This window comes from Lacerta agilis, chromosome Z, assembly GCF_009819535.1.
Source record: "Lacerta agilis isolate rLacAgi1 chromosome Z, rLacAgi1.pri, whole genome shotgun sequence".
In the NCBI taxonomy this organism is placed as follows: domain Eukaryota; kingdom Metazoa; phylum Chordata; class Lepidosauria; order Squamata; family Lacertidae; genus Lacerta; species Lacerta agilis.
The window spans coordinates 1,383,832-1,403,455 of record NC_046331.1 but is presented as its reverse complement, the minus strand read 5'-3'; the positions used below and the strand labels follow the sequence as shown (position 1 = coordinate 1,403,455).

General features: G+C 53.1%; 1 protein-coding gene across 10 annotated transcripts in view; it reads left to right on the top strand.

Moving 5' to 3' along the window:
• Positions 1-19,001, top strand: part of DAB2IP (DAB2 interacting protein) — a 230,449-nt gene extending 211,448 nt beyond the window's left edge. For 7 of the 10 annotated variants that reach the window (XM_033138342.1, XM_033138338.1, XM_033138344.1 and 4 more), the window contains 7 exons: positions 1,752-1,953; positions 3,957-4,135; positions 6,191-7,085; positions 9,245-9,397; positions 12,242-12,447; positions 13,901-13,988; positions 16,090-16,358. In XM_033138342.1, the coding sequence (XP_032994233.1) occupies positions 1,752-1,953; positions 3,957-4,135; positions 6,191-7,085; positions 9,245-9,397; positions 12,242-12,447; positions 13,901-13,988; positions 16,090-16,257 (1,891 nt within the window). In that variant the 3' untranslated portion in view covers positions 16,258-16,358. Of the gene's footprint in view, positions 1-1,751; positions 1,954-3,956; positions 4,136-6,190; positions 7,086-9,244; positions 9,398-12,241; positions 12,448-13,900; positions 13,989-16,089; positions 16,359-18,988 lie in introns of those variants that run through there. The other 3 variants (XM_033138343.1, XM_033138341.1, XM_033138340.1) reach the window with 3 other exon arrangements.
• The last annotated feature ends 623 nt before the right edge of the window (positions 19,002-19,624 follow it).

Sequence of the window (19,624 nt, the reverse complement as noted above, 5' to 3'; positions counted from 1 at the left end):
GAACAGAGGAGACTTGCATCTGTGTCGCATGAGTTGACAGGATCAGCCCTCCTCCACCATCTCTCTCTCACTCGTACACCCACCTGCTCAAACTGCTGGCCAGCCATCCTCCCTGCCAACACAGCCATCTTAATTTGGCATTGCCCGCCCAAGAATCTTTTCAGCGAAGGTGACCTTGTCAAGGCCTTGGGCACCCCTGGTCTGTGGAAGGGGGTGAAATTACATCATCTGGAAGGCCAGTGATTTGGCTTTGGCTGGGTCAGTCGTAAAGGGGTTCAGGCCGAAATCCAGCTCTTGGCCCACCTCCTGGCAGCCCCTGCCCACACCGCCCACTTCAGCTTCCTGATCCACAGACTCTCTGCTGCCCAACAGCACAGAGATATAAGAGGAGAGACTGGCCATGATGGCTCTGCTCTGCTGCCACAGTTGGAGGTAGCAATGCTTCTGGTATCCCAGTTGCTAGAAGCCACAGAAGGGGAGAGTTGCTCTCGCGTTCAAATCCTACCTGCTGGTTTCCCACAGGCACCTGGTTGGCCACAGTGAACAGGATGCTGGAACAGATGGGCCATTGGCCTGATCCAGCAGGCCCTTCTTGTGTTGTTATGGCCCCAGCTCGGTGTGAGAGTGCCTCCTTTGCACCCAGGACACCCCAGATTCAATCCCCGGCATTTCTGGACAGTACTGGGAAAAGATCCCTATCTGAAACTGCTGCCCGTCAGTGTAGGCAATACTGAGATAGGTGCAACAGTGGTTGGACATGGTATAAGGTGGCTTCCTACCTACCTACCTGTTGGGAAAGGATCATAGCTTTGTTTTGCATGCAGAAGAACCCAAGCTCAATCTGGGCCATCTCCGGTTAGGGCTGGGAATGGTCCCAGTCTCAGACGCTGGAGGAGTGCTGCTTGTCAGTGCATACAATACTGAGCTAGATGGATCCAAAGACCTTCATGGGTTGAGTGGGGGCTAGAACCCTGGTCCCCCAGGTCATAGCACAGCACTCTCTAATCCAGTGATTCTCAACTTTTGCTGTTGGACTGCAACTCCCATCATCCCTGACCACTGGTCTTGCTAACTAGGGATGATGGGAGGTGTAGTCCAACAGCAGCTGGAGACCCAAGGTTGAGAAAGGCTGCTCTAACCACTACACCACCACTGGCTCGACAGGAGAAGTAGCTTTATTTCCAGACATTAGCACCCCAACCAGGTGCATTGTTGGTGTGTGTTTTGCACCGGGCACTGGATCTCCTGCTTCTCCTCCGCCCCTCGCTATCACCAAGTTTGTTTACTTTGCTTGCAAGGTGGGTGGGTGGGTGGTCTGCAAAACCACAGCTCTGGCAGGAAACACACCTGTTCACCATCTTCACTTGGGCTGTGCATCTTTACTCCAAGTCTACCCAAAACTCTGGCTAGTTGGCTCTGCCAACGACAGTGCCCCAGTGGCATGCTAACCCACTCAATGTGGGTTGTATCTGAGTCTTGTAAGAACACGGGGAGAGCCTGGCTGCTGGACAGACCAAAGGCCCCTCTAGCCCCGCGCCCCACAGCACCCAAGCAGGATGTGAGGACAAGAACCTGCCTGATCCCTTAGAAACCAGTATTTATGGGTAGACAGCCTCTGGGCATGGAGGTTCCATTCTTAATGAGCACCAGGGGAGCCTAGCCGCTGGGTCGGACGTAAATATTTATCTTCTCCCACTGCCCTGTTCTCACAGCGGCCAACCAGACCGCTTCATGTGCTTTGTTCGTAACAGGTTTGGCAGCAAAGAAGAATATATGTCCTTCATGAACCAGTTCCTGGAGCACGAGTGGACCAACATGCAGCGGTTCCTGTTGGAGATCTCCAATCCAGAGACTCTATCTAACACGGCCGGTTTCGAAGGCTACATTGACCTGGGCCGTGAACTCTCCACCTTACACTCTCTGCTCTGGGAGGTTGTGATTCAGCTGGACCAGGTACCTGCTGGCTTGTTGAATTTGTATAGCCACCCATCAGTAAACTACTCCACCAAAGCAATCATTTAAAAATGCAGTTTATAACCATGTGAAATCAACGGTGAACAGTACGTACGTCGGCATTTGAACATTCCTTCTTCGTCAGGAAAGTCTCAGTTGGCGTACAAAACTCTGGATGTGTTTATAAGCAAAGACAGGCAAGTGGGAGGAGCTGACTAAAAACACGAAACTCAGGAACAAAAAGGAGTTCTGACTTTGACAGCAGAATTTGCATGCCAAATCCGTCCCCCAGGCACATTGTTGTGAGAACAAAATTAGGTGGGTTTTTATGACCATCAGAGTTTGCAGGCTTGTTAAAAAACATAGCGAACCTTATTTGCACCTAACTTAAGTTGGATCTTGCCAGCTCAAGTTCTACATTCTTGGCTGCTGTTGGTAAATGTTAAGTAAATAATTATTCATTTTAAAAAAATAAAAAGGCAAAACAAAACCCTCTCTTAAAACAGGACAGTCTGGAAAGCAAGCCTTCCCTAAACTGGTGCCATCCAGGTGATTGGGGGACCTTTCACATCAGCCTACTGGGGCTGGGGGGCTGGGGCTGGTGTACAGGTGAAACTCGAAAAATCAGTATATCGTGGAAAGGTTCATTTCTTTCACTAATTCAACTTAAAAGGTGAAACGAATATATGAGATAGACTCATGACATGCCAAGCGAGATATGTCAAGCCTTTATTTGTTATAATTGTGATGATTATGGCGTACAGCTGATGAGAACCCCAAATTCACAATCTCAACTTTGGGGTTTTCATCAGCTGTGCGCCATAATCATCCCAATTGTAACAGGCAAAGGCTTGTCATATCTCGCTTTGCATGTCACGAGTCTATCTCATATATTCAACTCCAGTAGCTAACGAAAACAATTGCTTACATAAATATACTTTTCCATGATATTCTAATTTTTTGAGCTTCACCTGTAGCCCCTAAGGCAGGTATTTGCTGGCCTCCAGTTCAGTTTTCCAAGCTAAGGGGAAGTCCAGATTATTTTTTTGCTCTGAGATCATCTCGTCTCCTATGCAAGAGAGAACTAGCTATCAGAAACGGGGGGTGGGGGGTTCAGGTGCAGAGGCTCACACCAAATTCCCAGTTAGTTCATTCAATAGCACATCGCCGGACAGAGTCCAAGGAGTCTGCTTCCCTTTAGCACGCATGCTCAAAGCATGCATCATCTTGGCTGTTTCGTCCTCGCCCCAACCTGCTTCTGCTACCCTGTTGCTGCAGCAACTCTCATCCAACCACAGTCCTTGGAAACAATTAACCCAATTTTTTTTTTTTTTTTTTGCTGTACGTGCAGAACCTTCCTTGTATCTTAACTGGAGTTGTTTTCCACTCTTAACGTTCCACCATTAGGTTTCTCCTTAACTGGTTCCTGCCAGTTTTGTGGTCAGGCTGTATTCCTGTGTACATGACACTGGCGTCTGACCCACTGGCATAACTAGGCGCGGCACAGGTCTCAGTTTGACACCTAAGGCTGTTTTCCCCAAACCACACTCACCTGCCCATGCCCACCTGGTTGGCGCACCCCTGCCTGGTGAATGAGGGGCATAGTTGAACTGTGAAACGCCCTCCTGCAGGAGGCAGTGGTGGCCGTCACCCTGGGTGGGTTTAAAAGAGGATTAAGCACTTAGTCAGCCACTATGAGAAATGGATGCTGGACTAGATGGTCCATGGACCCGATCCAGCAACACCCTTATCACATTCTCATGAAACGAGGAAGTGGAGTTGGGTGATCTGTCCTGCATGTGTAGATGGGGTAAGGGCCAGCCTCAAATGTCTGTTTTCCATTCAGTCTTCAAGCCCCATATGGGGAACGTCTTGCGTCAAGCTGATATTGGGCTCCAGTTAACAAAACACTTGACGACAGAACTGGAAGCCTCTCTGTTGTCTGGCTAGGATAGGCATCGCTCAGTGATGGCCCCTGGTTGTGTTTCTCCCCACTGCTCCAGAGCACAGCAACAAAGCTTGGACCCTTGCCGCGCATTCTGAGGGACGTCAATTCGGCCCTCAGCAACCCGTCCTGTGTGCAAGTCTCCGTCACAGCAGATCATGCTGCCTCGACGCCCAACGCCAGCAACAGCATATCTGTGGGGCTGCAGAAGATGGTGATCGAGAACGACTTATCTGGGTAAGGGCAGGCAGGGGGTGGGGGTGGAACAGAGATGAGCCCTGCCAGGCAAATGGGAGGGGGAACTTTTTGTGGAGCCCCGAAGGATCCTGGGGGTGGGGGACAGCCACGGGCGGGGGGGAGGGGGAGGCTAAAAGGTGGCCATGGTGGATGGACACTTTGCCTGCTAAAGGTTTCCGCTGCCTTGCCTTGCAGCTCCTTGTTTTGAAGGCCCGGAAATGGATAGATTTCAGGTGGAAGCTCTGTGTTTAATTAGAGAGATGAGCAATCGGAGAGGGGTGGCAGAAGCAGCAAGATTCTCTCTGTAATCGGGGGGGGGGGGAGGTTAAAGCGATGTACAGGGCTGGATCTCAGAGCAGCATGCTCTTAACCATCCTTGTAACACCCCCACACACACCTTTGATCTGGGCTTAAGAGCATTAGCTGTTGCAAAAACCCATTTCGTCGTTGAAAATCAATTGTTCACCCACTTGGCGGTTTGCAGAACAAGAGGCTTTCTTAATGGTTCCGGAGCCCTGAGTTGCTGCAGGGTGAGCCAGCCCCAGATGCCTAAGGGGAAGAGCAGGCTCCCCAGCACAGGCAGGCAGCGTCCATCTAGACAGGCTGGCTTCTTAGCTGCAATTCGCGGTTGGACTCGGTGACCCTTGAGGTCCCTTCCAGCTCTGCAGCTCTGTGCTTCTCTGTATACATAAAATATATGCATGCCATTAAGATGAACATAACTTGGTTTGCAAAACAAATACTGTAAGCCTCCCCAATAAAATAAAATATTTTTCTGGCTCATGACATTAGGAAGCATCCAGTGGGCAGAATGAAACAAGGAGACTCCTTCTCAGAGAGCCTTAGGTATCCATTCCAACTCCATGCAGCTGTTTCTGGGCTGTTTACATGAAGCCCTCCCCCATGAGGAAAGCGTTTTTATTGGACCAAAACATATTGGCAACGAATCAAAATCGTGAATCTCCCATCATCTTTGGGATTGTCTCATTTTATTTTGTCACTTATTGCATCTGTATGCTACCTTTTTTTTCCTCTTGAGGAGCACAAGGTGGCAAGGATGATGCCCCCCCTCCTCGTTTTAATCCCCACAACAACCCTGTGAGGTAGGTTAGGCTGAGATAGACAGCGAGCGGCCCAAGTGGAAGCTTCATGTCCAAGTGGGGAGTTCAAACCCCGATCTCCCACTGACACTATAACCCAGTGCATCCCAACTTTGGGTCCTCCAGCTGTGGTTGGACTACAACTCCCATCATCCTTGGCCACTGGCCCTGCTAGCTAGGAGCTGTAGTCCAACAACACCTAGGGAGCAAAGTTGAGAAACACTGCTGCAACCACCATGCTACCACTGGCCGTCCTTTACCGTTGAGCATCCCTGTGCCTGAGCTGGGAAGCCCCCTCAAGCCAGACAACCCAGCCAGCTAGTTGACAACCAGCAGGGAAAGCTGAGAGGGGGACTTGGCCCACAGGCCGCCTCCTGAGAGCTGCCCGGCACACACTGTATATTCCCAGGAAGGAGGTGGCCTTCTGGGCAGAATCCTGGAAGTGCTTTTCCTTGGTGTGACTGGGCTTTTCGGTACCAGGTGCTGGCAAACCCGCTTCCACTCTGATGCTGCACAGAATGGGGGGCAGAGGCTGACTTGCCAGCAGCCAGAAAAATAAGGGAGGAGTAATAACGAAGGGGGGGGGCGTAGGACCCTGGGAAACTTCCACCAGGGTCAGCAGCACCTCAGAGTTCAGGCAGGGGGCAATCCCAGCCCTGTTCCCAGGTGGGGATTGAGCTCGGGATTGTCTGCATGCAAGAGAGGCAGCACGGAGAGCCAGCATTTCCCACCTGGCATGCCACATCCAGGAGAGGTCCTCCCTTCGCAACAGCCTGCGTGTGCCGCATGGGTGTTGGTGGCACTGGGGTGTTTTTCGTTTGCTTGCTTGCTTGCTTGCTTGCTGTCCTGTGAAAGAGCTGCTGCCTCTCGCGCAGCGATCGCAGCTCTTTCTCTCTCTGTCTCCTTCTTTTCCTCCTCTCCTTCTTCTCCTTACGCGTTTTTATTTCCCCCACAGTCTGATAGATTTCACACGGTTACCGTCTCCAACCCCTGAAAACAAGGACTTGTTTTTTGTCACAAGGTCTGCGGGGGCCCAGCCCTCACCTGCCCGGAGCTCCAGCTACTCGGAGGCCAATGAGCCCGATGTCCAGATGTCCAACGGCAGCAAGAGCCTCTCCATGGTGGACTTGCAGGACAGCCGGGTTCTGGACGGTGTGGCCGCCCTCCCGGGGCCGGCTGACCCACTCGGCGATGGGCCCCCCTCCATCGGGCAGGCCCCGGGCCCCTGGGGCACGCGGACTCAGCAGAACGCCGTGGCCGCCATGGCCACCGTGCGCCGGGCGGGCCAGACCCCCACGACACCCGGCGCGGAGGGCACCCCCGGACGGCCCCAGCTCCTGGCGCCCCTCTCCTTCCAGAACCCTGTGTACCAGATGGCAGCAGGCCTGCCCCTCTCGCCCCGCGGGTTGGCGGACTCGGGCTCCGAATGCCACAGCTCCCTCAGCTCCCACAGCAACAGCGAGGACTTGGCAGCGGTGGGCAAGCATGGCTTCGCCAACCCCGTTGTGGTTGCCGCCGCGACCGAGGACTTCAACCGGCGGGCAGGGGAGCTGGCCCGCCGGCAACTCTCACTTTCGGACAAGGGTGGGCAGCCCACCATGCCCCGGCAGAACAGCGGGGGGCCCCAGAGGCGGATAGACCAGCCGCCCCCGCCCCCACCACCCCCGCCAGTGACTCGGGGCCGGACGCCGCCCTCACTGCTGAGCACGATGCAGTACCCACGCCCCTCCAGCGGGGGCATGCTCTCCTCCTCGCCCGACTGGCCGGGCAGCGGGGCACGGCTGCGGCAGCAGTCCTCCTCCTCCAAGGGCGACAGCCCAGAGATGAAGCAGCGAACGGTGCATAAGCAGGTCAGTGCGGGTGGGGCGGGGCGGGCAGCTTGGGGAGAGGTGGCAGAGAGGGCATCTGGCTGAGGACCTCGCCTCTGGACTGAATGGCCCTTGTGGTCTCTTCCAACTCTATGATTCTCCAGCCAGAATCTGCACCATCTCAGGTCTGTGGTTCGGGGAGGGAGTGGGGGGCGGGGCTGTTCCTCATCTCGCTCTGCCATCCAGCTGCTGCTTTTGCCCATAAATGTTCCGGCTTCCCCCACCCCACCCATGCCACACCAGATCCAGTGCCATCTCATGATCTTGCTGCTTCCGTGTGCTGGAAAGAAGCACCACTGGTTGGAGTTGTCCGGCCGAAGCTAGAGAGACAGCGGGAGCAGCTTGGTCGTTCCCTCTGCCCTCCCCAGCCGAAACACATGCACACTGCTTGAGGGAAGCGTTGCTCAGAGCAGCTGAAGGGGCGGGTGTGAGGAGTTGCCAACCTGGGCCAGCCAGGCTAGATGGGTATCCTTTCCTGCTCTGCAGTCCTGTGGTTCAGTCATGCTGCAGCGCCGTGTGACCTTTGCTCAAACAGGGACTTGCAAGCTGGAGTCGTTCCAAACAGCCCCATTTGACCAGAAACTACAGCAGGAAAGGGGTCAGTGGTTGGATCAAGCCCTTCCCCCCACCTGCACCTGAGACTGGTGCCATAATCTCTCCTCCACCACCCCCACCTTCTGGTGCTCATCCGCATCCCCTCACCTATTAGCTGGGAACACAATAAATAATGAAGCTCCTTGTTCAAATTTCAACCGTGTTAATTGTCATTTGGGGGCTAATTAAGGCCTCAGTCACATGCGCTCTCTCTAGGTCCGCTTGCGGCTGGTGGGCTGGGAGCATGCACAGTGCCTCTCGCTCCTGATTCCTTAGCCAGCAGAGTGGGGAGGTTGCGAGCAGGAGCTGTGAGCCAGGTTGTTATCTCCTTTAGAGGTCAGCTCAGCCACAAAACAGATTGGGCTGTTTTCTTAGGGAAGCAGCCGGAGATAAGGCGTTGATACAGATTTCAAAATTCTTCAGCTCAAGAAGTGGGGGGGGGGTGAATTTCGGACAGAAACCTGGGAGAGGGAGAACCCAGATCTCCTGATGGGTTCAGGGTACTGGCAGCAGGTCTCTATGCGGGAAACTAGCTAGCCTATATTTCTGATACACCTGCCATTTTCTTTTCCCCATCATTGTGTCACGGGGGTGGCGGTGCAGGAGCAATATTTCTTCCTGGTATGCCCTGGAACAGCATTATATGGAGGGGGGGGAGAGAGAAAAGACATTAAAAATACCTCTTTCTAGTGATAGACAGCTGCACCCCCACCCCAAAACCCTCCTAATAAAACTTTGCTAGCTCTGTCCACTGTCACGGGGGGGGGGATTGTCCCTCTGTAAAAAGCACCTCCAAATATGGGGAGCAGGCTTGAGGGGGGGGCAGCCTTCTCATTCAGGGATGAAGTTGGGCCTGAAGTAAGGTTGAAAGCACAACACAGTGGCACCTTGAGCAGATTCAGCTCGCGTGATTTCAGCCATACGCAGGTCGGAATTCCATGAGTTGAACGCAAGCAGAGGAGAGAGCGTAAAAGGCTCTCTTTTTTCCTGTTGGGATTTCCTGCTGTGAAAAGAACAGTGCCCTTCATCACTTGGAGGAGCGTCAAAGCCCACTTGGCTCCAGAAGGCTACTGGCGCTTGTATGGGGGGGGGGGTTTCGTGTAAATGCATTTGTGTGCATACACGGGACCCTCGGACTAGAACGCCTGCCTAGAATGTGGTTGTTGTGTGAACCATTCCAGGCTGAAAACAAACCATTTCAGGTGGACAGGTGAAGCTCCCCCCTCCAGTCTAAAGTCCTAGAAAAGACATGGCTCTAGGAAGATTGGGAATGCCTGCTAAACCCAAGACCCAGTGTATTCTTCAGTGTATCTGAAGAAGTGCGCATGCACACGAAAGCTCATACCAAGAACAAACTCAGTTGATCTCTAAGGTGCTACTGGAAAGAATTTTCTATTTTGCAAAGACCCAAGTGTTGGGTATTTGGGACATGTGCTCTCTGTCTCTCTCTAGCTTCATGCCCATTCCGGTTTCCCCCTTTTTTCTTTTTCTTCCCCGCCCCCCCCTCCACTCCCTCTCTTCGCTTGTGGTTCTATGTTTCATTTTAGGCCCCTTCTCCTGTGAACCCCAATGCCCTGGACCGCACAGCCGCTTGGCTTTTGAATATGAACGTGCAGTTTTTAGAAGAGGAGAGCAGTGACTCAGAACCCAAGCACAGGGATAAGATCCGGAATAAAGAGGAGTTCGGCCAAGGGGAAAAGGTAACGCCGGGCAGGACGCAGAAGTGGCATCTCCAGAGGGAGAGACAGTGGCCTTTGCGAACACATCCGCTCCCAAACCTGTGCCATTCGAAGGCTGCCTTATTTCCTTGCCCCAGGCCCACTCCTGCTTTGCACGTAGGTCAGGGCGTGGGGGTGTAGGGCCTGCAGCCCTCCTGGTGACACCGGGCTGCCACTCCCACCCTCCCTGACCACTTTACTTGCTGCGTTTGCCGCTTACCTTTTCTTTTCTCCAAGGAGAGCAGTTCCTGCCCTCTCAGCCTAACCTGCCTCACAGGCTGGCTGTGGGAATTAAGTGAAGAGGGGTAAGAGCCATGCGCAGACACACTGAGTTCCTTGGAGAAAGAGGGGTGCAAGTATAAAAGCATTAAATAAGTGAAACAGGCAAATAAACACCATTGGCCTTGCCAGCTCAGTGTTGTCAACACTGGCTGGCAGCATCTCCCCAGGCTTTCAGGCAGGGAAGACTCCCAGCTGTATCTGGAGAGGCCTTCCTAGGGAGAGAACCTGGGCAGCAGGCGATGTCCCTCCTCCTTCCCCAGCCCACTCCCCCCCCCCCAAAGAAAGGGCCTGTCTTTCCTTGACCAAGATCTGCTCTGAGCATTTTTATAATCCCAGCCTGAGGCTCGGAGCCTTTGTTCGCCCCCTACGCCCACCCGGCATTGCTCATTTCCTGCATTTCTTGTCGTGCTGTTGTCATTCCCTTGCTGGCTCCATTGACATAATCCATGCCCCCTTCCCCGCCCCACAGACACACCTCCCACAACTGTGCCACATGGTAAGATCTGGACGGGAGGAGAGTGGGCACGGGAGCTGCCACTGCCACCCTCGTTGCCACTGCCTCCACTCCCCAGTTGGCATGAGTGCCTTCAGATTCTTGCCTCTGATTCTTCTACCTCCCACCTGCTTCCTGCCAGCCTCTCCCGAAGCTGCCCAGTTAAAAGGGAGAGGTGAGAAGTTTCTCCTCCTCTGCGCCTGCAACCTCATTTGTTCCTTTGTGAGGGTGCCGGAAGCTGCCTTATACAGTGGTACCTCTGGATGCGAACGGGATCTGTTCCAGAGCTCCGTTCGCATCATGAGCAGTCCGCAACTTGAAGCGCCGCGTCTGCGCATGTGCGTGACGTCATTTGACGCGTCTGCGCATGCGCGAACCGCCGAACCCAGAAGTAACCCGTTCCGGTACTTCCGGGTTCGGCGCGTTCGTATCCCGTGACGAGCGCAACACGAAGTACGACTGTGCTGAGTCAGGCACTTGGTCCATCTAGCTCAGCAGCAGTGGCCCTCCAGAGATTTCAGGTGGGGAGTTGCTTCCAGCCTTACCTGGAGATCCTCGTGGGAGCTGAACCTGGCGCCTCTTGAGTGCCAGGCAGATGCTGTGCTGCTGAGCCACTGCCCCTCCCTAAAGCTCTTCACTTCTTCTGAATTCCAGGTTGGCTCCATAAAATGGATGCACATGGGCACCTTTGCCATGGCTTTGCACTGCCTCAGTTCCTTTGTGCATTAACACACACACACAGAGAGAGAGAGAGAGAGAGAGAGAGAGAGAGAACTATACTGGCGAATCCCTCCCTGCTGTTCATTGCTGGAACCCCTGTAAGAAAGGAATGCTGAGAGGGCTTCCACAAAGTTCCTTCAGTGGAGATTCCTGCAGCAGCGTTTGCATGGGTCAATAAAGCACAGCAAATAAAGTCCACAGCAAAAGAATCCTGATACAACCACATGGCATGCGCACATGAATGTGCTGCAGGCTTTGAGTCAATGGAAACCCCTTGCATGCTGTTTATCCATTCATTTATTTCATGAAATTTATGCACCACTTGACTGCCTCAAGGCGGTTTACCAGAAAAGATAAGAAGCACTAAAATCATAAATAAGGGGAAATAGCGCAGCAGTGGTTTCAATCTTCCATATCTCAGCTGTATAGGGCTGTTGGGGCGGAGAGGCGGAGAGGATTAAAATCCGGAGCAAACTGCCTGTTTGCAGGGTGCTGGGAAATATTTTTTTTTTAATTTTTTTGTGGAACCATTTTAATGCCCTGTTTCCACTGGGGAAGCAAGACTAGGTAATAAGGAAATCCAGCTCCTAGGAGCCAGCATGTGTATTTATTTCATAAAACTTGCACCACACTTAACTGTAAAGAAACAAGCCTCAAGGCAGTTTACGAAAAAGGAAAAATTACTACAATAGTTTACAACACTGAGAAAGTTAAAATTCTGAAAAAGGCTAAGGCTTGTCTAAACAGGAATGTTTTTAGCAGGCACTGAAAATAATACAGTGAAAGCACCTGCCTGGTATCAATAGGCAGGGAGTTCCAAAGTGCAGGCACCACTGTACCATCTTCTAACACCTGGAACCTGGCCTGGCAGCGAATTTCTTGTAGTCCAGCAACATCCGAAGGAGCGTAGGTTGTCTGTTGCCTCTCCACACCCACCCACTGCCGACCGCTGTCCGAAGAAATGCCCGAAATCAGAACACACAAATGCCTCCCACTAGGACTTGCCTTGCTCCTGTCTCCCCCTGAAATTCCCTCATTGCAGGGAATTGGGCTAAAGGAACCCACTAGGCCCCTTCCAACTCCACTCTTCCATGATTCCATATGATTACTTTTCTCGGAGCCTTTCCAATGTGCAAAACACACGCACATACACCTGTGGACAGGTGGCGTTCCTCCAGTGGTGGCTTGGAGGAGATGGCTGGGCAGAGACAGAAGGGCGGGTGTGGTTGCTGGCGCACAGGTGGGCCCTGGCGTGCTGTGTGGAGCAGGGGAGTTCTGTGGGTGGCGAGGGCGCTCACAGCCGTTTCCCCTGCATATTCCCTGCACGACAGCAGTATCAGCAGGACGTGGTGGTCCTGCAGGACAAGCTGCGCATCTCGAACAAGAAGCTGGAGGAGTACGAAGCCCGCTTCAAGTGCCAGGAGGAGAATACGCAGAAGCTGGTGCTGGAGTATCAGGCGCGGCTGGAGGAAAGCGAGGAGCGTCTGCGGCGGCAGCAGGAAGACAAGGAGATTCAGATGAAGGGCATCATCAGCAGGTAGGAGCAGGGGCGTAGCAACGTGGGGGCGGAGCGCTCCCAGTGCCACGTCTCCGGGGGTGACAAGGCATGCGGTTTGCCGGCGCTCCAGTGCCGTATGGACGGTGCTGGGATCCTCTGCTCACAGCTGCAGCTGCATGTAGAGGAATTTCCGTTCGCGGCTGCAGCCACGAGTAGAGGATCCCGGCAACCCGCTACATAGCGCGCATGTATCTGAAGAAGTGTGCATGCAACAAACTTAGTTGGTCTCTAAGGTGCTAATGGAAGGATTTTTTCTTTTTACTATGGCAGACCAACACGGCTACCTACCTGTCCCTGGGTTAGAGTCAGACTAGGCTCCTGTGAGGACTTGGTTTTTGCTGTGTTGCACAGGTGGCCACAGGTCACAGCTTCTGACGTTCAGGTGACCCAAGGTGGCTAATCAGGTTCTCCCTGGCAGTATAAAGCTGCCAATAATGACACACAGTTCCCTAATCTAGCCAACATGTTGCTCGAGTGCTGAGGGGGCTTCCCTGGCCTCACGACTGAACAGCCTACTTGTCCCACCAGCCTTAAACTGTTCATAGCACCACACCTGAGCCAGTGCAGTGCTGTGCTTAGAGTGTCAGACTAGGACCTGAGAGACCAGGGTTCGAATCCCTCCTTGGCCATGAACGAAACCAACTAGAGGGTGACCCTGTGCCACTTGCTACCATCTCTCAGCCTAACCTACCTCACAGGGTTGTGGGGACTAAATAAGGGCAAGAACTAGGTACGCCACATCGAGCTCCTTGGAGAAAAAGGTGGCATACAAACACAATAATTAAACTAAAGTAAACTTGTGGAGGAATTCAGTATTGCACTAAAGCCTTCATTCCATGCGGGCAACCATTTCAGCTTGCCAGACACACTCCCTGTGTGCTGTTTGGTGGTTCTCCCTAAACCCCACTGGAGCTTCCTCTGAAGGGACTCACAAACTGAATTCCACCCCTTATTTAGAACACCATAACTAAGTTTCTAGTCCATAGGTTTTTAATGCTGAATGCTACCTCGATAATTCATTTCACTTTTAAATTCGGGGTATAAGCTTTTGAAATAATCCAATGATGTCTGGAAAGGAGGCAGGTGCAGTGGGGTTCATCAACCATGGGCCAGCCCCCCACCCCCTCCCTCCCGGGTTTGTGATGAAATTCCAGGCTTTCATCCTGTTGATCCACAGATTGGTTCATCCGCTACCATTGCCCCTTCCCCTCGTCCCTAGGTGAGCCTTTGGCTGGATCCAGCTTCAACACACTCCAGATGTCCTCAGCCTCCTACCCTTTTGCCCTAAGCAAGTTTCCAACCTTGCTTTGATGGTTTGCTCCAGGCTTGTAGCCACAAATTGGGGTGGGGTGGGGGTTATAAATTGCCAAAAAAAAAACCAGCAAAGGAGGACAGTTAAGACTTGAAACTATTGCAAATTTTCCACCAACAGGCTGATGTCAGTGGAGGAGGAGTTGAAAAAAGATCACGCAGAAATGCAGGCAGCTGTGGACTCGAAGCAGAAGATCATAGATGCACAGGTAGGTACCTATGAGTGAAGCTCACCTGGAGCAGCCACAGGTCTCCTGCAGCACCTGTCTAGAGAGCCAGTGTGGTGTAGTGGTTAAGAGCGGTGGACTCGTAATCTGGTGAACCGGGTTTGCGTCTCCGCTCCTCCACATGCAGCTGCTGGGTGACCTTGGGCTAGTCGCACTTCTCTGAAGTCTCTCAGCCCCACTCACCCCACAGAGTGTTTGTTGTGGGCGAGGAAGGGAAAGGAGAATGTTAGCTGCTTTGAGACTCCTTCGGGTGGTGAAAAGTGGGATATCAAATCCAAACTCTTCTCTTCTTACCAGGAAGGCACACATTTTGGTCCTATAGCACCAAGCAGCTCCAGAGTTGTCACAACACCTTGCTGGCTACTAGCCAGCAGTGCTTCTGTATATAATTTGTTGGAAGCCACAGGAGGGGAGAGTGTTGCTTTTCTGCTTAGGTCCTGCTTGCAGGTTTCACATTGGGGCATCTGGCTGGCTGCTGTGAGGACAGGATGTTGGAAGTAGATGGGCCGCTTCTACGTCCTTATGCTTCCTTGACTGTTTCCATGCCTGGGTTGCCAGCTTCTCAAACCTGGCCATGCTCCTCTGCTGTTTAGCAGCTGTAAATTTAGCCAGCGACGGGAGAGAGAGATCTTTGCCTTCTCTGTTTCTGCCAGCCAGGCTATGCAGAGGCCCGGATTGATGGTTGTGACCTTGTCCACAGGGGATTGGTGAATGGTTTTGCAGGCAGAGCACTGGGGACAGTGGAGAGAGTGTCTATTATCCGAGCAGGCTCTGGGGATTTGTTCAGCTTCTAATTCCGAAGACATCGCCCTCCCTTGCTGCTCTGCGCCATTAGCAGGCAATCAGAGAAACTGCTGGCCTATGCAAAGGCACCGCTTGGCTGGTTCTTTAATTAGTCTCTGGGCACTATTCAATATCGAAAATCAGACAAGTCTCCGGGAGATCTTCATCAGCCTGTTGCAGATGGCTTTAGCCCAAGGCAAAGGGCTTTGGGCACACTCTGTGCACAGGCAGGTAGAGAAAGTGGAGGGAGCTTGTGGCCCCTTGTCACAGACATCCTGCTTTTCCTGATCCCTGGGTCGGGGTCACCCCTGCACCACAAACATCCACACCCCAACTCTCTTACACAACAGAGGAGGAAGGAAATAATTATCAAACACACAGCTTGGGGTTGTCCATCAGTTCAAGAATTTTAAGACCCTTAATGGTCTGTGTGATAGGGTCTGAGGGCCACATCACCACCTTTCCAACATCTCCAGGGGCCATATTCCAGCAGTGGCCCAGTTGGCAGGTATATGCACACACTGAGCTGCCATTATATACACACTGGAGTGTGTGCGCGCACACATCCCACACACGGTGGGATCTCGCCCCTTCCTGCCTGCTCAGTCTCCTCTTTGCTTCCTCGCTCCCTGGATTTTCTTTTTGAAAACCCTTTTGCATTTGGAGGTGTGTGTGCAGTTCTGGTGGCCTCACCTCGAAAAACTGGGAAAGGTCCTGGGGAAGAACAGCAGAAATGATCAAAGGGATGGACGGGAACACACACACACACACACCCAATGAGGAAAGGCCACAGGAAAAGTGAGCAAAAGGTGGCATGATAGAAGTGTATAAAATCATATATTGCATGCAGAAAGCAGAGAGAAACAAGTTTTTCTCACTGTCTCAAAACCTCGTGGATATCCAATGAAGCTGGAGAGATTCAGGACAGAGAAAAGGAAGGACTCCTTCATGCAATGCAGAGTTAAACCATGGCACTCGCTTCCCCAGGAGGCAGTGATGTCCACTAACGTGGATGGGTTCAAGGGGGAGTGGACACTTCCACGGGGGGGGGGGGATAAAGTGGTCAGTGGCTACAAGCCAGTGTGACTGTGCTCCGTGAGAAAAGAGGGTGCTGAACTAGTTGGGCTGCTGACCTTGTGCAGCAAGCTCTTCTTGTGGTCTTACCTCATGCCGTTAGAACAACCCCAAGATCTGACTTGGCGAGAGGCAGCTCCCCCTGTTCCAATGCTGGTCTCTTTTTCTCTCTCCCCCTCTCTCCCTCTCTCTGTTTTGTTTTCTCTCCCCCCCCCTTCCACTGCAGGAAAAGCGCATTGCCTCACTGGATGCAGCCAATGCCCGGCTCATGAGCGCCCTCACCCAGCTGAAAGAGAGGTACAGCTCGCAGACCCGTAATGGGATCTCCCCTACCAACCCAACTAAATTGCAGATTACCGAGAACGGCGAATTCCGAAACAGCAGCAATTGTTAACCCGGTGGGAGTTGGCGGCTGCTGCTGAGGGAGATTGAGAGGAAAGGAGAGAGGAAGGAGAGGAGAGGAGAGGAGGAGGAGGAGGAGAGAAAGAGAGGAGAGCCCGGGCAGAGAGAGCAGCGGCGGCGGCGGCAGCGGCAGGAAGGGTGAGCCACCACGTTGCCAGGGTGCTTGGTGCTTCCTACCTGCTCACCAGCCCCCCCTGAGCGGGGGAGGAAAGAGAGAACCCCACAGCCCTCTTTCGCCAAAGACGGGGAGCCCTGACGTCCCCCCAGCCCGACCCCGAGTTCGAGGGACGGGGAGACCGAGGAGGAAATCATCGACCGTGCGGAGCAGATCATTGCAGGGGGAGAGTCACCGCCCTTTTCTACTTCCTGAAGGACACACCTCAGGAGCCCGCTAGAGGCTGAGGGACAAGCTAGCAGGACTTGTGCGAAAGGTTGCAGGACCAAACCGCCGCCCGCCACTGGCCCAGCTGCGTCGCTGGGGAGCTCTCTCTAGCTGCATCCCGCTGCTGGCCATCGCCCGTTGCTGCCTCTGCTTTGGGATTCATCCTGGCCTCTCCTCACAGGTGTAGGTCATTCCCCAGGAGGGCAGAGAGGAAGGATGAATGGAAACCCCACCTCCAGATTATGCTCCACCCGTAGAAAGAGGCAGGGTGTCCCTGCACATGCAGGTATTCCACACAGGCATCAGGAGGTGCCCTTCAAGCTATGCCTCCACACAGGGCGGGGTGGGGACACAGCCATCACAGTGAGCTTGAAAGGAGCTCCAGGGTGACCTCTGCAGTAGCCAGCGATCAGACTGCTCATAGCTCAGTGGCAGAACACCTGCTTTGCATGCAGAAGGTTCCCAGGCCAGCCACCCAGTGGCACCTCCCAAAGGGCTAGGTAATAGATGACCGCAGAGGCCCATTTCTGCATGAGCGCCTGGAGAGTTGCTGCTTAAGGGGAAGGGCCTTAGCTCAGTGGCAGAGCATCTTCCTTGCATGCAGAAGGTCCCAAATTCAATCCCCAATGGCATCTCCATGTTGGGCCATGTAGAGAGAGCCACTGCCAGTCAGAACAGGCAGTATTGAGCAAGGTGGACCAATGGTCTGATTCAGTTTAAAGCAGCTTCCTCCATTCCTAAGGCAACATATCTAATATATGTATAAAGTAGCTGGAGGGTGGCTCGGCCATTCGTTTTGGGGGCCCCTCTGCCATGCTGGAGACAAGGCTATGCACCAAGCCATGACCTGCCCACAAACACATGATCTCACCCACCAGCTTGGGTACATTGTCCCTCTCGCTGGATAAGCTGCCTTGGGCTAAATTATCCTTGTAGACAGGGCTAACTTTCTGAGAAACTGCACACTGCAGAAGTTTTCCTTAGCATTGTGGTTTATGCCAGCCTTGACTGCCCAGGCAGTGCCCATGTCTGGCCCGAGTCTCTGCATGGCTTCAGTTGGCTTGAGGCTTCAGTTGGGTTCCCTTGTGGTCCAGAATCGCTGGACCAAAAACTGGGACACTGGAGCAAAAAGTCTGGGAGGCAGCAGAGATTTGCCTGTCTTGCTCCAGATTGTGCCAACTCAATGAACACTTGTGGTGATGGACTGTAGCTCACTGGCAGAGCACGCAGGAGGTCCTGGGTCCAATCCCTGGCAGATCGGCAGATGGATGGGGAAAGCTAGTTCTTAGCTTAGTGGACAGAGCATCTGCTTTGTATGTTAAGCACACCCCGGTTCAACCCCTGAAAACATTTCTAAGGTAGGGCTGGGAAGGAAACCCTGGAGAGCTGCTGCCAGTCTGTGATGTATGTGACATTACACAGTCAGTGCAGACAGTACTGAGCTAGACTTGAACGTGGCCTGACTCGGGCCAAGGCACATTACAGCATGCCAGGAGGTTGTTGAGATGTGGTACGGCCAGAAGACCAGGAAGCCTTTACCCCTGCTGCTAGTTGTCTGTACCAGGGGTGAGCAACCTTTTTCAGCAGGGGGCCAGTCCACTGTCCCTCAGACCATGTGGTGGGCCGGACTATATTTTGCCCCACAGATAACCCAGAGATGCATTTTAAATAAAAGCACACAATCTACTCATGTAAAAACACGTTGATTCCCAGACCCGCCTGTGGGCCGGATTGAGAAGGCGATTGGGCTGCATCCGGCCCACGGGCCTTAGGCTGCCTACCCCTGGTCTATACACTATAAGAGAAGCATGTCTATGGAGACGCCGAGTCACACAAGTGTGCAGGGCCAAGTGCAATGTAGAATACATAGAGGCAGATCTGTGCTGCCTGTTCCCCAATCTCTTCATTTGACAAGTGGAGAAATCTAGGCATTAATGATGTGCCATTAATGATGCAACAACAATGCCCCATGTTCCTCTTTGTAGATCTGCCAACTTAGTTTAAGGTCCCCATTTGCAAGGAGCTCTCTCAGCTACACTTTAGCATCAGGGGTCCTGCATCTGAACCAGGGTGGTGGTTGTGCTTCAGATGGGCAGCATTCCCACACACACCCAAACTTGCACGCACGCGCACATTTTCTCTCTCTCTCTCTCTCTCTCTCTCTTTTCTGGCATAGTTTAGCTTTCTGGAGGTTTGTTAGTGGAAAGGGTTGTGTTGCGTGAAGCGTTTGCTGCTGATGGCATCGCCGCTAAACAGCCGGACGAGGTGGACACAGAAGGGGTGGGGAACCAGCCTCACAGAAGCATGAAGATCGGTAACTGTTATCTCTTTTCTTCCACAGTCTGCGTTAGGAATAAAAACAGTCCAAAAAATAAACCCCAAGCAGTCCAGTTTCTGGAATACTATCCTGTTTTAATGGGGAGTGGAGCAAAGGACGGCAGCTTCTGAAAAATGTCTCCCCCTGTCAGGATCGCCATCAGCCCAGGATTAGTGGTTCCTCACTAACCCTGCCCTCCAGGGAAGGGGTCAGCAGCAGCATGGCAGGGGGCGGGTGCTGCGCTTACTAACCTCCAACCAGCTTGTGGGTTGATTTGTTGGTGCTTAGCCCCGAGGATTCCTCACCGCCTTATCAGCCCACCCGTCACAGCGGTGGGTGGATCAAAGCGTAGGGGAGCCGAGGAGCCCCTCTTAAAGAGAACGTGTTCCATGCACACACAGTCTTGGAAGAACTGGGACTTCCTTGAATTCCTCGTGGCTCCAACATGGTTTTGTGCTGCCACGCACCAAGCCCATAGGTCCAGCACAAACCTTGTACCCAGCCCTCAGAAACGTGGACTGTTACAAGAACGAACTTCTCCCCTCTCCCCCCCCCCAGGAGATGTGGTTTCAAATCTAATTTGAAAACTTGCAGCCCTGCTTTACTATGCCCCATGAGTCCATAAGGGCCCGAACAGTCTGCGGCCTCAGACAATCAGCT